Source organism: Chinchilla lanigera, unplaced genomic scaffold (assembly GCF_000276665.1).
Source record: "Chinchilla lanigera isolate Chin_1 unplaced genomic scaffold, ChiLan1.0 scaffold00085, whole genome shotgun sequence".
Lineage (NCBI taxonomy): Eukaryota > Metazoa > Chordata > Mammalia > Rodentia > Chinchillidae > Chinchilla > Chinchilla lanigera.
Window position 1 is genome coordinate 8,047,446 of NW_004955486.1, and position 15,545 is coordinate 8,062,990.

At 65.4% G+C, this 15,545-nt stretch overlaps 1 protein-coding gene across 1 annotated transcript in view; it reads left to right on the plus strand.

Annotated features, from left to right (window-relative positions):
- Megf6 (multiple EGF-like-domains 6) overlaps positions 1–15,545 on the plus strand; it is a gene marked incomplete at its 5' end in the record, with an annotated part of 74,196 nt that overhangs the window by 18,246 nt on the left and 40,405 nt on the right. Inside the window, 1 exon segment of the mRNA XM_005404150.2 lies at positions 13,663–13,731. Within this exon segment, the coding sequence (XP_005404207.2) occupies positions 13,663–13,731 (69 nt within the window).

The window sequence follows — 15,545 nt, forward strand, 5'->3', positions numbered from 1 at the left end:
TCCCTGCTGGCCTGCTGGATCTGTGTGGCTGCTCCCTGTCCACCCTGCTGTGCTCTGGCTGGGCCGTGTCCTCTGCAGGCCACGAGGGACACTTCTGCACAATGGCCATCTCCAACGAGCTTGGCCATGGGAAGGGCATGTGCATCTGCCATGAATCGTTTGATTGCCAGGTTTGTGCCCCTCCCCTGCCACCCACAAAAGCGCCTTTGTCTTCCTCCAGCGTGGCCAGGTCCTCCCTGGCCTGGCTCCCTCACAATGGGGCTGTGTGGTCTCTCCCGGGGCCGGCTTTAGAGATGAGGTAGTCTTTAACGGCACTCAGAGCAGAGACACGGGGCAGTGCCTCCAGGCGCAGTGGCATGGGGCATCCGGGCTTCTGGCCTGGGCAGTGGTGAGTGGGCGTCTCCAGTGGCCGCTCTGGTGGCTCCGTGGTGGGCGACCCTCTTCCGAGGAGTATAAGGCCCCTGGGCTCCGGGGGCCACCGAAGCTCAGGTCTCTGGCCCCTACCCCGTTCTGGGAGGTCTGTTGCACAGTTGCCTGAAGGGCCCCTGGGCTGTGTCGCCTCCCCTGCCTCGGCCACAGCATCTGTCTGTGGCTCTCCAGAGGCCTCCAGCCTCCCTGGGGCCCGCAGTCCTGGCCCGTGCCCTGGTGCTGGCCCTGCCCACACTGTGCGTGGGTGCTTGCCCATTGTACAAGTGGGGACACTGAGCTGCTTGGGATTTGTGCGGTGGTCCCCACCACCCAGGCTGGGCTGGAGAAGAAGCTGAACCATGTCGGGGACACGTAGCCGAGTGCGGGTCCCAGCGACCACCCTGCTCTGACGGGTGTGTCGGCTGCAGCAGTGTTCCCTGAGAACCTTAGGGAGGAGGGGCCGTGCCTGGGCCCCGCAGAGCTCGAGGTGGCTGTGGGCTGTGTGAAGCCCGGCCTCTGCCTGCCCTCCGAGAAGGCGCTGTGCCTGATTTGACAGCTCTCCTGGCCCCATCAGGGTGAGCGCTGTCTATTCTGGGCAGAGGAGAGCCTGGGCCAAGGTGAGGGGCAGGGGCAGGCCAGGCCTTCATGGAGATGCCCGCTGGGCTCAGGCTTCCTCTGAGTACCCACGGAGCCCCAAGTCCGCAGCCAGGGCATGGAGAACACAGGTGTCCGCCTGCGGTGCTCAGGCTGGGGGATGGGCTGGTAGGTGGGCATCCAGTGCATGGGGCTGCAGAGGGGGCCAGGAGGGGCGGGGCGGAGGTGTTGTCTGTGACAAGTTCGGTGTGAGCGGTCACGGCAGAGGTGGCGGAGAGCCGCTGGGCTCTGAGGTCAGGCCCATTCTGCGGCTGTGGCCCTGGCTGCCTGAACCCTGCCTGTACCCCCCTGGGCAGCCGACCCTTTTGGCAATGCGGCCCTCCCTGGATCAGCCACACTAAGCTGTCGGACAAGGGTCGGGCCCCACAGCTGTGGCCGGCCTGGGGAGGAGGGGACCCAGCAGCGCCCCGCCTGCACAGGGCTGGCTGTGAGGTCTGGGCGATGCTGCCTGGAGGTGGGGAGACCAGCACCACAGAGCCCTCCCCGCAGGAAGAGGCTGGGGTTCTCGGGACGGCCTGTGAGCTGCCCTCCCTCCTGGCCCTGCTGCAGAGGCTGGCCGGGTTAGCCTGTGGCTGGGGTCCTCCCTGCCCAAGTGATGACCGCCCAGAGCTGCAGCCATTCAGGGAGGCAAATTCCGGGCAATCTGCTGACTGCTTGTTTTCAGCATTCTTGAGGCGCATGCCCGTGCGGCGGGGTAATTAGCGAGGGCTCTGCAGGCGAGGGGGCTGGCGTCTGCATCCCCGTCTGCTCCTGGGTCCTGGCAGCTGCAGGCATTCCAGGGCGAGCCCCGCCCTCTGTGCCTAGTTGCGCCAGGGCCTGCACAGCATCACGAGGACCCGGGCACTGATAATGAGGGGACAGGTACGGCACGAGGAGGCGGCAGTCGTGAGGGTCTCTGCTGGAGGTTGGTCTCATAGCCAGCGCTTGCTCCCTGGGAGCCGGGAACTGCCCCTCCGTGGTGGCTCAAGGCTGATGACCCTGTAGCCGCCGCCCATGGCAAGTGCTCCAGCTGCCTGACCCGGTGAGCAAGGCCCATGTGCCCTGTCGGATTTTGTAGTGCCACCCACCACCAGGAGGGGGCAGGCTTTCCAGAGCAGAGCTGGTTTCTCCACGTCCTGGGATCGTCCCTCTTCCCCAGTGGATGTCTCTGCCCCACCCGAGGCTCCTCCACTCCTTACCAAGCCGTAGAGTGACAGTGTCTCGGTCCTCGGGCAGAGGAGCCTGGGCCCCGTGGTCACTCGGTCCAGAGGGGTTTTGGACCCTGGCTACCTTGGTCTGAGCCCCGCTGTGGACATTGCCCTGACTGGCCCTGGTCCTTCTCAGCCTGCCCCCCGCCTGGAAACCCAGCCCTGTTCAGCCCCCAAGGAAGGCGTGAGTCTGCCCAGCACTTCGTGCTTGCCTTCGGGGTTTCAGTTCCGGAGCGCACCAGGGAGCTCCCTGCTCCCCGAGAAGGCAGGGCCACGTGTGCTGCAGGCCGGGGAGAGACGCACAACCTGCCACCGACTCCTTTCCGCCATGCGTCTGTCCTGTCCCCGGACGGTCACGTGCTCACGCACAAGTGTGGTCCCCTGTCCCGGCCTCCCTTTGTGCCCAGCTGTGCCTTGAAGGTCTGCTGAGGGCAGATGATGGGTTCCCGGTGCTGGGCGGGCCTGGAGGGTCTGTCACCAGCCGAGGAAGAAGGCCTGGTGTGTCACATGGCCCAGGGCACAGGCAGGGCCGGCGCAGCCTCTCAGAGCACTTCCTGTCCTCTGGCCACTGGGGACCCTGAGTCGCCTACCTTCCGTTTTCCTTCTGTGGGCACGCTCACCTCGTCTTCGTGCCTGTGTCCCGGGCTGGCCTGCGAACCCCACCCTCTCGCTGCATTGCCCTGGTGGCCCCTCTGAGCGCGCCGTGGTGACGAGGGTACCTGGGGACCGAGTAGTGAGAAGCTGGCGCTCTGGCCTGCCACCTTGGCTGCTGGGACAGAGAGGGACGTTGCCCTGGAGATGGCCGGCGCCCCAGCAAGTGCTGCGCCCGCATGTGGGCCTTGCTCTGCAGCCTTTGCCTGGAGACTGCCCTGAGGGGCCTGCCCGCTGGGCTCCCTGGTCTGTCCCTGCGGTCGGTTCTGGAGAACCTGACCCTGGGAAGGGCAGTGGGCAGCATGCCGCAGTCAACCGCCTGCCCAGGCCTGGCTGCCCTGGTGGGGTCCTCCCCTGAGGGGTGAGGACAGTCCCCTGGGCCGCCCAGCCCCCGGAGGGGACAGCACTGGCCGCACATGGTCAAGGGGCCCAGGACTGTGGCCTAGAGCAGCATCCACCCAAGGACCACTCAGGGTACTCATGAGGGCAGTGCTGGCCAGGCCCCAGCTCCGTTGCTGCTGGAGTGAGTGATGAATGAATGAGCGACTGGATGAACGTGTGACTGAGGAAATGCATGCGGGGGCAGTGTGGGGACTCCACCGCCAGGCTCACAGGCAGACCAGGCTCTCTCCTCTTCCTCCAGCCCGCTGGGGTGGGCCGCGCCCCTGGGAGCCCAGAGCCTGGGAAGGCTGAGGCTGGCAGTGTCGAACTGCAGCCACCCCTGGGCACAGCGGCTGCCGGCCCGAGCCGTGACTGCTGGGCTCGCTGTGAGGCAGACATTCCCACGCTTTCTCCCTGCCTGGCAGAGGGTGCCAGCTCCCTGTGGGGTCTTGGTCGGAGCCCTGGAGGGGAGGGGTGGGGAGGCCAGGGGAGGCCAGGGGAGGCCAGGGGAGGCCAGGGGCTGCCCCAGACCCTGCGGCTGAAGCCTGCTTCCCCTCGAGGGCTGCCCAACCGCTGCCCTCTGCAGCCAGCTACACACTCCAGAGCTCTCCCTGGGCAGCTGGGACGGTGTGAGAGGAGCCCGAGCAGCCAGGCCCAGCACTGGGCAGGTCCTGGAGGGAGCTCCTGCCACCGGGTTCCCACCTGCACCCGGCCTTGTCCAGGGTGGGGCACCAGTGCCGCCTGGTGGCTTGCAGGAGCCAGTGCAGGCCCGTAGGCTGCCTGGGATCTGTGTCCTTAGAATCCCCCAGGAGGGTGGGCTGCGGGCCTGAGGGTTTGGTCCTCTGGGGATGCCATCTGTGTGCTGGCCTGACGCTTGAGGAGGCCTTGGGCACAACGGGAGAGAGGACCAGACCCAGGCTGGTGTCCCGGGCGAGGCTGGGGCAGGGTGGCAGTGATGTGTATATCCATGCCTCCCTCCATTCTTCTGTCCTTCGCTGGACCCATGGTGACCAGGCCTGCGCTGGGGACTGGCCAATAAGGAAGATAGGTCACCATTTCCACGTGATGCGTGTTGGAGCCGCAGGCATCAGGGTGGGTTCTGGGGGCACAGGAAGGGCTGTCATGGGTGGGGACAGCAGGGCCTCAGAAGAAAGCATGGGACAGACCTGGGAAAGACTGAGACGGGCCTGGGGAACACTGCCAGCCTGGACCGGGTGGCAGGCATGGTGAGCGGCCTGGCCACAAGGTCTGGCGGCCCTGTGAGCGTGGCACTGCTCCTGTTGAGTGGCTAAGAGCCTTAAGCTTGGGGGGGCACGGGGCAGCTCTCTCTAGCTGCTACAGGCTGAGGTAGAGGCAGGGGTCCAGAGATGAGAGGTGCGGGCTCCTGGTGAGATGGGCCAGGTGCTGGGCAGTGGCCAGGGTGATGCTGGTCCAGGCCGCTCCGCATGGGTGGGGCCCCGGGGCCTCTCCTGGAGAAGGGAGGATGCGGAAGAGCCCAGCAGGGGGCTCGTGGTGTCTGCTTGGCGGCCAGCCCCAGAGGGGTGGGTGTGATATGGGGCTTCCTGTGGTGCCAGGTGTCTGGGCAGTGCCTGGGCGGGGCTCAAGGGAAAAGGGAGCCCCACCCCACCCAGGCCCCACGTGGAGTGACCCTCAGTGTGAGTTCCCGCTCTTGCAAAGTACCCTTCCTGCAGGTCTGAGCAGCCTTTCCTGTGTGCCAGGCACAGCGGGGCGCTAGCCACACACGGCTGTGGCACCATGGCCTGGTCTCAGGGACTGCAGGTGACAGATGCGCAGTCTAGGGCAGCGCTCATGGTACGGGGCGGGGCTGGACCTGCCTCTGTGGTGGGGTGCGCTGGTCAGCAGAGGGGGATGGAAACCATGGAATCCAGGCAAGTCTCTCCAGTGGGCAGCCCCAGCCATGGCCGGGGGTCCGGGGACAGCGGCTGCCCTGCTGGGGTGAGTGCGGGGGAGCCAGGACCTCTGGTGTCAGCGCCGTTGGCAGAGGCAGAGGCAGGGAGAGACACAGATATTTGAGACAGACAGTGTGGAGACAGACGTGAGCGTGGAGGACGCCCCTCAGCCCTGCCTAGTACTGTCCTCCCCGCCACGTGCAGCCTGCCGCTCTGCCTGGGAGCTGGAAGGTCCCAGGGCCTCAGCCACGCGGGGGAGTGCAGACCTGGATGTTCGGGGAGCTGAGGAATGTTCTTGGCCGCCTCGGGCCTTTTACATCTTGTCTTGCTTTGTGGGAAACAAGTAGGAAAAAAGCCAAAGCCCATCCCCGCATTTTTGGAGGCCCGAGTGTACGGAGAGCGCTCAGCGAGCAGAGCACGGCGGGAGGGTGCAGGCCAGGGCTGGCGTGGCTGCACGTGACCCGGTTCACGTCCCCCGCCCCCGTTCTGTTTCTGTTGCTGCTACCACGCTCCTGAGCAGTCACAGTTGCGGGGTGCGGGGGGCGCAGGCCACTTCCTCCAGTGCACCCCACCCCGTACCCAGGAGCCACGTCTCACCCAAGTGGACATCACGTCCCCTGTCACGTGTCTGCACGAAGGGCTTCCTGTCCTTTGCACTGGTGGCTTTTGGCTGTGACAGTGGCTGTCTCTGTTTTGCTGGATGTCGGGGTCCTGGGCAGATGCAGAAGGTGACAGAGCCCTTCCGGTTCTGCCAAGGGCTCTGCTTCCTGAGCATCTGCACTGGGGTCCCTGAGGCTCTGCTCAGGAGCCTTAGACCCCCCCAGCCCCATCATGCTGTCGCCCACTTTGCCTGGCCTCTGCCGTCTGACTTCAGCCCTGGGGACTAGAACCTCCCTCATCTCCAGCCCAAGCGGAGCGCAGCATGCCCCTCCCTCCACTGCCCGCAGCCCAGCTCAAGGCGAATCTCCGACTTCAGCCTCCGCCCCCGCAGCCTCCCCTCTTCAGCACTGCCGCCCAGGACCCCTCCCTTGATGTCCAGCGCAGGAGACAGAGGGGCCAGGGCTGAGAGCCCTGGACAGGCGGGGCTGGGGTTGGGGGCCCCTCCCAGCTGCTCCCACGATCATTTTCAGGGGACTGCGGTGATTTGGAGTCCAGCACAGGTGCAGCCTGGCTGGCCGCATCTAGCTGACCTCGTCTCCAGAGTTGCCCTGGAGACCACAGGTGGAGGCTGATAGCACCTAACTAACACAGTACACCTAACCCGGGGGCCCTCTGCGGCCTCTGCGGCCCTGGCTTCCTCTTGGAAAGCAGCGCTGACATAGCTCCTCCCGTAGGCTGAGGCGAGTTTCCTGGGATGGGTGGAGAGGGCTGAGCAGGCCGGGGACCGGGGCTGACTGGGGTGGTGGACCCGTCCTGGCACTGCAATGTAGGACTTGGTCCAGGCTGTGCAGCACCCAGCGTGGACCCCAGTGTAGACTCGGGCTCCAGATGACGATGAGTACTGGTCAGTCACGCGCGCCTCGCGTCGGCAGATGTTAGTGGTGGAGGAGGTGGTGTGTGCCGGGGAGGCTGACCGCGTGGAGTCCTGGATCTCTATTCAGCTTTTCCGTCAACCTAGAAGTGCTCTAAACAGATGCAACCCAGTAGTTAAAAATCGAAGCCCAGTGCAGGTAGCCTGTTGGGGAGCTTGCCTGGCGATCCTGTCTGTGGCTGCTTCTTGTGTGCATTCAGGTGCCCTGGCGCCCGGGCTCGATGCCTCAGGCCCTGTCCGGCGTCTCTCTGCCCCACCAGAGTCTGTGCACTGTGACTGTCCTTGTCACAAATGCTCGCGAGTTGACATGTGAGTGGCCGCAAGTTGGGGGTCCTGGTGTCCTCACTCGAGGCTGGACGCGGAAGCTGGAGAAAGCACGGGGGCTGGGCTGGTTTTAGATGGATGCTCAGGACTCGGGTCTAATCCGGGGACAGGCCTTCCTTCTTCCTCTGCTGGGCCAGGGCAGTGGCCTGGACCCCACCCTCTGGATGTGGGGGAAACGGAGCGGGTCCCCTAGGGTTTCAGGAAGGAGGGCCAGGCATATGCCAGCCCCTGAAAGACAGGAAGCTTGGTCACACAGCTCCTGAGTGACCAGCAGGCGGGGACATGGATCAGGACAGTTGGGCTTGCTGGCCAGCTGTGGGCCTGGGGATGCCAGTGTCCTCCGTCAGGGGGGCTGGAGGTGAGTGGCTTTCTTAGCAATTCCGGGGGACCAGGCCTGGCTGGAGGCACACCTAGGAGAGAGTACATGCTGCGGGCTCTGCTGGCGGGTTCTGGGGTCAGCTGGGATGCGGTTGGTCCTGGGAGCGGTGAGTGGGCGCAGGGGCTCGGGCGGCACTGCCTGCCTCAGAGACCCTTTCTCCTTGCTGAACTGGCTCAGCTCTTGAAGTCAGACTTTCTGTGCCGACTTTGGCCTGATCAGAAGCTCAGGAAAGCACTGCCTGATCCTCCTGATAATGTGTTTCCCCGCCAGGGGCAGGGGCGGGTTCTGGCTCTGCCTTTGGCTGCTGGCCCCCGCTCCTTGCCCTGCCTGGCTGACACTCGCTGGGAGCTGGAGCTCAGCCCTGGCCTGGGACCCTGTCTGGTGCAAGCTGAGGCAGGTACCTGACCCGGCAGCTCTGTGTAGGAGCCTGGAGACGTGAAGGGTTGCGCTCTGCCCTGGGGGCCCCCGAGTTTCCCTGATGGGCTACATGCATCCCTGGAGCCCCTCACCACTGTAGGCAGCGGCTGGGGGTCTTGGTTCCAGCCATCATGGCCTGGGGTTTGTACTGCTCCAGGCTCTTGGGTTTAGTCCAGATTAAACTCAGGGTGCTGAAAGACCCGCCTGGTCATCCCCTGCAAATGCATTTGTGCACATTCTGAACTCTGAGGTATGGAAGCTGAGGCCGGGGGTGTGGAGATCAGCCAGCCCAGAACCCATGTCCAGGCAATGCCTGCCTTGCCCCTGGGCACCTGGGCACAGACTGGGCACAGAGGAGCCCTGGCTCGGCCTTGTGCTTGGGGCTCCTTTTACAGGCTGCCTGGTTCTGGGAGCGACTAGGGGACATTGGGTGGGGCTGGTGTCTCTGCCATGAGTGCGGCTGGGCAGCTGGACCTGTCTGGGCTGGGTCTGCCTTCTGTCTCCTGCTTTCCTGGTCTCCTGTGGGCAGCCCTAGGCCTAGTGAGAACTAAGCCTCTGTCCCTCCCGCCTTCTCCCATCCCTGCAGGGCTGAGCTCCAGGACAGGAGAGGGGACGCACCGGGGCCACCCTGCATCCCCCTCACTGCTCAGCCTGCCCGCCTCTGCTTCGCAGAAGCTCGGCGAGGTCAAGGGTGTGAGCAGCAGCTCCTGAACCTGGGCCTTGGGCTCCAGACAGCAGCCGAGCCCTTAGGCAGCACCCGGTGCCTTGTGTGGCAGGCTTTGGGGAGGTGATGGATGGCACAACATGGAGATGGCACAGTCGCGCTGCCTCAGCCAGTGCCCATGTCGGAGGAAGGGAAGCCTTGGCAGAGGCGGGACCGGGGGCTGCGGAGGCAGGGCTGAGCGTGGCCTCTGAGCACACCTCCCTGTTGGCCCAGTTCTGGCCTCCAGAACGGTGAAAGGCTGAATTCTTACTGTTTCGGCTGTCCAGCCAGCTCTGTTACAGCAACTGCAGGAAACGCGTGTGGCCACCCTGCCATCGCCAGGACGCCGCGGTAATTTCCTGCCCCCGGTCGAAGCCCAGGTCACCCTCTGTCTGCAGCTCTGCCTGCTGCCTTGCCGTGCCCTGTACATTTGCCTCCTCACCCCGCCTGGCCTTCCTGGCACCCCTGGCTGGCTATGGGAGCCGCCCACCTCAGCAGGCTGACCAGACAGCTCCCATGTCTTAGTTTGCTGCCCCCAGCAGTGCCTAGCGCGCTTGGAAGGCTGCAGCCTGCTGGGGTGGGGGTGGGGTGCACAGGCTCAGCCCCGCCTGAGGCCCCGCCCTCCGCCTGCCTTGCCGGGGTGCTGAGCGGGCTTGTCGGCCCCAAGCAGGCTTGCACAGGGAGCCCCAATTGTCCTGTAGACCCTGGAGGGAAGGAGGGGCCCATCCGTGCTCTGAGCAGAACATTCCTGGAGAGGAGCATTCCGGGGAGGGGACACAGAGGCCCCAGCCGCCTGTGCTGCCCCCTCAACCGCCTGGTTCATGGGGGAGGGCGGCTGGGGCCCCTCCCACTCCTCAGCGGGGCTCAACGGGTGCAGCGGGTGCAGGGTGCAGCGCTGCTGTCCGGGGCGGTAGCTTTTCCCAGCCCAGCTCAGGGGCTCTGGGAAGCCCTCAGCCCTCAAGCCCTTGCCACGCCCCTCCTGCCTGATTGCTGGCTCTGGACCGGCGGGTTTTCATCAGCCTCCTGGCTGAGATGTGGGGAGCAGCCCCGGCCTGTCTGGGTGACACCTGGTTGTGGGAAGGGGGATTCTCGGCCCTGGGCAGGTGGGGCCCCATCAATCCTGGCCCTGACATGCAGCCCGAGCCCTGGTGGGTGGACGTGGATTGGGGCCCAGCATGTCCTGGCCGGCCGTCTCCCCTGCCTGAGGGGCTTGGGCGCCTCCTTTGGGGTGTTCCAGCCCCTTTCCCCCCCATTCTGCCTCTTCCCAGAGCCACCCAACAAGGGAAGCCCCAGTACGTGGAGGCCCTGCTGTGGTGCGCGTGGTCTCCAGGTCCTGCACAGTGGCTGGGGCCAGCAGCTGGGGCAGGCAGAGGCCAAGGCTGGAAAGCCCCGCGGGCTGTGGGTCCCCATGCTCAGGCTGGAGGAGGGGTTGGAACACAAGGCAGGGACGAGGTGGGGGAACACAGCATTGGGGGAGGCCCCCTGGGGGCAGCCTGGTCTCAGGCCCTAGTGGTCAGGCATAAGGGCTCCCTGTATGCTGAGAAGGGGGCTGTGCTTTCTCCCAGGTCCTGTTCACCTGCCCGCGTGGCAGCTGGGCCTGGTGGCTGGGTGGGCTGTATTGGGGGACTTGGGCTGAGCTGTGGAGGGGACCTGGGCCTTGGCCTTTGTCCACCACTGGGTATTGGGATGGAGCAGCAGCCCCACTTTGAGGGGCCCACAGGACCTCACCACAATTGAGGGTGCAGAGCAGCTGCGGTGGGGGGTGAGGGACATAGTGAGGTCCCTCACTGTGGGGGGCATTGCCCGAGGCTTCTTTCTAGAGCCCCCTGCCCATTCTGGGCTCCCTCCTGATCCCAGTGCCACCTGGGTGCCTTGCGTGGCCCCAGGTTCCATGGCCCTCTGGAGGCCTGGGTGTCTTTCCTTTTCCCTGGAGCTGTCCCCTGTGACCATTTGCCCCCTGCCTGTGTTAGGTGGGGCCCAGGAGGCCCAACTCTCACAGGGACATGGGACTTTCAGGACCAAGCCACAGTGCCACCTGTGCAGAAGAGGCTCCTCACGCGTGGCCAGGCTGGTGGTAATGCCCGGCGCTGCTGGTGGGCCACTGGTCTGGGAGAGAGGGTCTCCACTGTCAGTGCTGGAACCCGGTCCCCAGGGAGGGGCTGGCCTGGGCAGCCATGTGGCGGTGACTGACTTGGCCTGGTTCTGCCCCTGGCTCATTGTATGGCTAAAGCTGCTCTTGGTGGGGGTTCCCCACACCTCTCCTTCTCCCAGCCCTTCAGGGATCTGTTGTCCCAGCTGCTGCCAACCCAGATGGTTAGGCTGAGTGGGCCTGACTGTCCTGGTCTGCACCAGGCCTGGCCGACACTGGCTGCACAGCCTGGGCCCTGAGCTCCTTGCAAACATGCTTGGCCATCTGCACAGTGGGGGACCCCAGCAGGGGCCCCGAGCTGTCTCACGGTGTGGGGGGCCATCAGGTGTGGAAAGCTGTAGGTCAGCGCTGGGGCCGTTTGCTGGAGCGCGGGACGATGTGTGCCGCATGGCTGCTCGTGGAGCTCTGCATCCTGTTACTCTCTCGTTGGTGTCGCCTGGGGCTGGCGTCCATGGCAGCTCCCAGGCCAGCTGCACTCCCGGGTCCTGGCGCAATCCTTCCTGGGCGCCCCATCCTAGTGCCCGGCAGTGTCTTGGTTCATGGAGGGCCAGGGGGATGCACCTGCCCTCCACGTGAGCACCCCACTGTGGGAATGGGGCCCGTCACTCCCCTCAGGGTACTGCAGGGTCCTCACACGAACCCTGTGGGTGCTGGGTTAGCTGGGGGCCAAGGTCCTTCAGTGGCCGTTGGGTACCGAGGACACTGTGGAGTCCCTGCAGGCCAGAGCTGGATGGAGGGGTCCTGGGCACCCCCTGTTCCCTCTGCACCAGCAGCACTAGAGAGGGGATGTGGGTCTGGCCTGGGATCACCTTTGTTTAAATGGAGTTTGCAGTGTGTGAGGTTAGGCACTCTGCACCTGCACCTCGCTGGCACTTTCCTGTCTGCCGCCATGTAGCCGTCACCTCTCCCCAGCCCCAGTGTCTCTGTCCCCCTTGGTGGAGACTCCGGGCCCCTGGCTGACGCGCCCCACCCCCCATGGGGCACACACCTGCCTGTGCTCTGTCCGTGCAGATCGGCCTCTCCCGATCTCTGGTTGTCACCCTGTGACAGTCACAGACCCCCCAGGAATGACCAGCAGAGCGTTGCCATGGGGATGCATGTTGCAGTCATGTTCAGGGAGGCTGTGGCCCGGGTGTTTTTCAGGTGGAGTGAGGAGGGTGGCGGGGGGTTGGCGGGTGCTGCCTGGGCTGCCTGCAGGGCTGCATCTTCTGAGCATGGCCAGGGGCTCCCTCTGTGCAGGGCTGGGTCCAGCAGCCGTGCTTGTCGGCAGGGGTGAGTGTGAGCCTCGCATGCGGCCTTCTAGCGCTAAAGTTTGTCAGAGCTTGACATGTTTTGTTGAAGTCGCAGCAAGGAGCCAAAAAAGAGGGAAATTCTGGCCTGGGTGGGCCAGAGTTCCAGGGGTGCCACTGGGGAGCAGGCCATGGAGGAGGAGTGGCAGCGGAGGGCAGGAGTGAAGCAGGTGGCCGTGGTGTCCCACCAACAGGCACTCTGAACCTGGGTGCGGAGTCAGGCGCTTTGTTGCCCGTTCCCCCGACGGCCGCCCTTGCCTTTGTGTCCCCAGCACAATGCGTCACAGGTGCTTGGTGGGGAGAGCCCCTGCTCCAGCTCAGGTGAGGGCAGCCACTGCCCAGGGGGAGGGGGCACAGGATGGCAGCACTGGCAGCCCCTGAAGGCTCTTAGGGGCAGGGTTTACTGTTCACTGGGGCCTTCCTGTGGCCCCCCGTGGTCCTGCCCTGGTGTCCCGAGGCCCAGTGTGCAGCAGGGGCAGGTCGCCCAGTGCAGGATGTGCCCAAGGGTGCAGAGAGGGCCGCCTGGGGTGCCCAGTGTGGTGCATGGCGTGAGGTGGGGGTGGGGGCAGTGCCATGGTGATGGGGCAGCTGGAAGCCACCCTGAGTACTAGGCCCTGCAGCCCCTGTGCCATACCACCCAAGGGGCTTTCCCTAGGGCCATAAAGTGCCTCCTTACCAGTGGGTAAGGAGGGCCTTGTGAGGTTGTCGCACCCTGGCAGTGGTGCCCAGCACCCATGAGGCTGGCAGGTGGGGACCTGGCCATGCCAGCACCCTGAGAGTCTCCTAGCCCCTGGCCTGCCTGGCCCAAATGCCAGGACAGGCCTAGGGCTTGCATTCCCACCACACCCACCCCTGGCCTTCCTGGTTGCTTCTGCTCCCCCCAACGTGGGCAGACGGGAACCCTGGGCACCGGCTCTGACCTCTGTGTGCTGGGCCGGCCTCTGCCTGCCTGGGTAATGCCGGGAATTCCCAGAACATTCCCACTGTCTACAGGCAGGCTGGGCTGGTGGCTGCCTTCCAGCACTCTCAAGGCAGCTGGCTGAGGCTCCGGCCACAGCGTCCCTTGGGGACTGTGTGTCTCAGGCCCTTGGCCCGGCCTCGGTCTTCCAGGGATGCTTGAGGAGCCTCTGGGTGCTGGGAGGGCTGCACTGGTTCCATCTGCTTCTTGTGCACAGCCCGGCGGATTGTGATCGCTTCTCAGCGGCACCTGGCGGGCACAGCTGGTACCTGACTGTGTGTGCCGGGGTCCTCTGGGTCCCCGCTTGCTCTGAGCCTGTGCCAAGGGGGGCACCACCTGCCGTGCCCACAAGGTGGGAGGGAGCACGGGGAGGTGAGGGCTTGGTCCCTGCATGCCAGGCCCGTGGCCTGTGCCAGGATGACCCAAAGCCATGAACCGTAAGGGTGGCTGGGTTCTGAGCGCACCAGCCGGGTCCTGGTCCTCTGTGAGGGTGACCAGATGGGACGTCCTGGGACTGTGAGCAGCTCTCGGAGGGCCTGGCCTGCCTCTGCCAGGCAGCCTGCAAACCACACTGCACCAGCTCTGGGGACACCTTCCTCCCCCAGGTGCCTGGGAGTGCCCCCCCTTGGGCAGGATTTGCACAAGGACCCTGTGTGGGGCTGTCCACTGGACGACATCTCCTGTGATCTGGGGTCCCCGAGCACCTGCTTCTCCCCCACAGATGGAGTGGGTTTGCACTGCCACTGCCCCCCGGGTTGCTGGCTTCAGGGCGACAACAAAACCTGCCAAGGTAGGTCGGACCTGTCCCCAAAACCCTGCTTTCTCCTCTCCCTGCCCTGGCCACAGGCTGTGAGGGGACCAGCAGCTGCCCAGGTCCCGAGTGCCCACCCCAAGTTCAGTGTCCCCCTGACATTGCCTGGTGGGGTCCTCAGAGAGCCTGATGTTGGTGGGGGGCCCTGGAGGCTGTGCAGAGTTGGGGTGCTCTGTGGGGCAGAGGTGGGTGGGCTGTGGGCTGCAGAGGCTGGGGCGCCAGAGTCAAGTCCCTTCGAGGACAGGCAAGTGGGTGGACGGTGCGCCTGGGTGTGCTCGGGGTGCGGGGGTGGGTGCCATGCCGGGCAGAGACTCGGGGACCCCGGGTCGGAAGTGCTTGCTGGCTCTGGGGTGCCCTGCAGCTCCCCACTTCCCTACATGGCTGGCCAGCTGTCACACTGCAGACGGGACAGAAGAGTAGCGGCGAGAGACGGGACAGATGGGAGGAGGCAGGAGGCTGTAGGGGCCCTGCTGTTCCTTCCCCAGCTGCCTGGCCGGCTGCCTGACCCCTGGACCCAGTGCGGGTCAGTGCTGGACTGTGGCCCAGGTCAGCAGTGTCCCCTCTGCTCCCACCAGACACCACTGTCGTCCTGCCCTGCCTGGTCCCTGGCTGAGCTTGCTGCTGTCTGCAGCTGTCCAGCTGTGCACCATCTGTGGAGGGTGGGGCCAGCCCGAGGCTGGGGTCTGGGTGGCGGAGTCTGCCCTGCCTGAGACGCTTGGAGCAAGGATTGGGGGGCTCCATGAGGACAGGATGGGGGCACCCATGCAAGCTCTCCCTCGGCTCCTGGACACCTGGTGGTCCTGGCCTTTGCCTTGGTTTCCCCTTCTGTGAAATGGGCTCCCTAGGGGTGGCTGAGCCCCCAGAGACCCACACCCCGCTTGTGCAGGTAGACTTAGGTGGGAGAGGTCACCCGTACCTGGAACAGAGCGAGGAAGGGCACCCATTGCCAATGTCCACCTCCCTGCCACACCCGAGGCCCCTGGTCTGCTCCAGGCGGGACAGCCTGAGACCCCCTGAGACCGCCTCGGGTCAGGTCTGAAGGGCAGGACACGCTGTGGCTGGAGGTTCAGGCCAAGGTGCCCACATGCAGTGGGGCTTGGGGGCTGTGGCGCCCTGCCTGGGCAGCCTGGTCCCTCTGAGGTGATGTCCTTCTCCTGGTGACCTTGGCCTTCAGGGTCTGCTCGCCCTCAGTGGGGCTTCTTGCCAGCAGAGCTTGGGGTCTCAGGATGTGGCCAGACCCCCTCCCCGGCCTGAGGCATTATGGGCCTCAGGATCTGAGCTGCTTTAGCAGCAGCCCCGGGAACAGGCCCTGTCCACCTGTCACTGGCAGGGCTGGACCCTGAGCAACCAACCAGCACCCCATTGGGCACGGACCCTCCACAGGGCCAGGTGGGAGTGACCTGAGGAAGCTGACAGCCCCCTCGGCTCATGAGCAGGGCAACGTCCTGCATGCCCAGAGCCATGGACACCCCTGGTGACCTGGTCACCCCGGTAGTGTCAGCTCCACGGTCCCCAGCCCCACCTCCCTCTCAGCACACCCCACACTGCCGCCCTACTCCAGCTGCACGGGGAATTGGGGTTCTCAGCCCTATGGCCTTCTGGGCTGGGACAGCTGGGGGTCTTGTCCGCTGCCCAGCAAGACAGGTTGCAGGCTCGTGCCAGGCCATGTGCCCCTGGGAGAACACTGGGCAGAGCAGAGCACACCCTTAATCCTGGGAGGCTCCCGGAGCCTGGCTTCCGGGGCTCCCCGCAGGAGTGTGTGCCTGCCCCGCAGGAGTGTGTGCCTGCCCCGC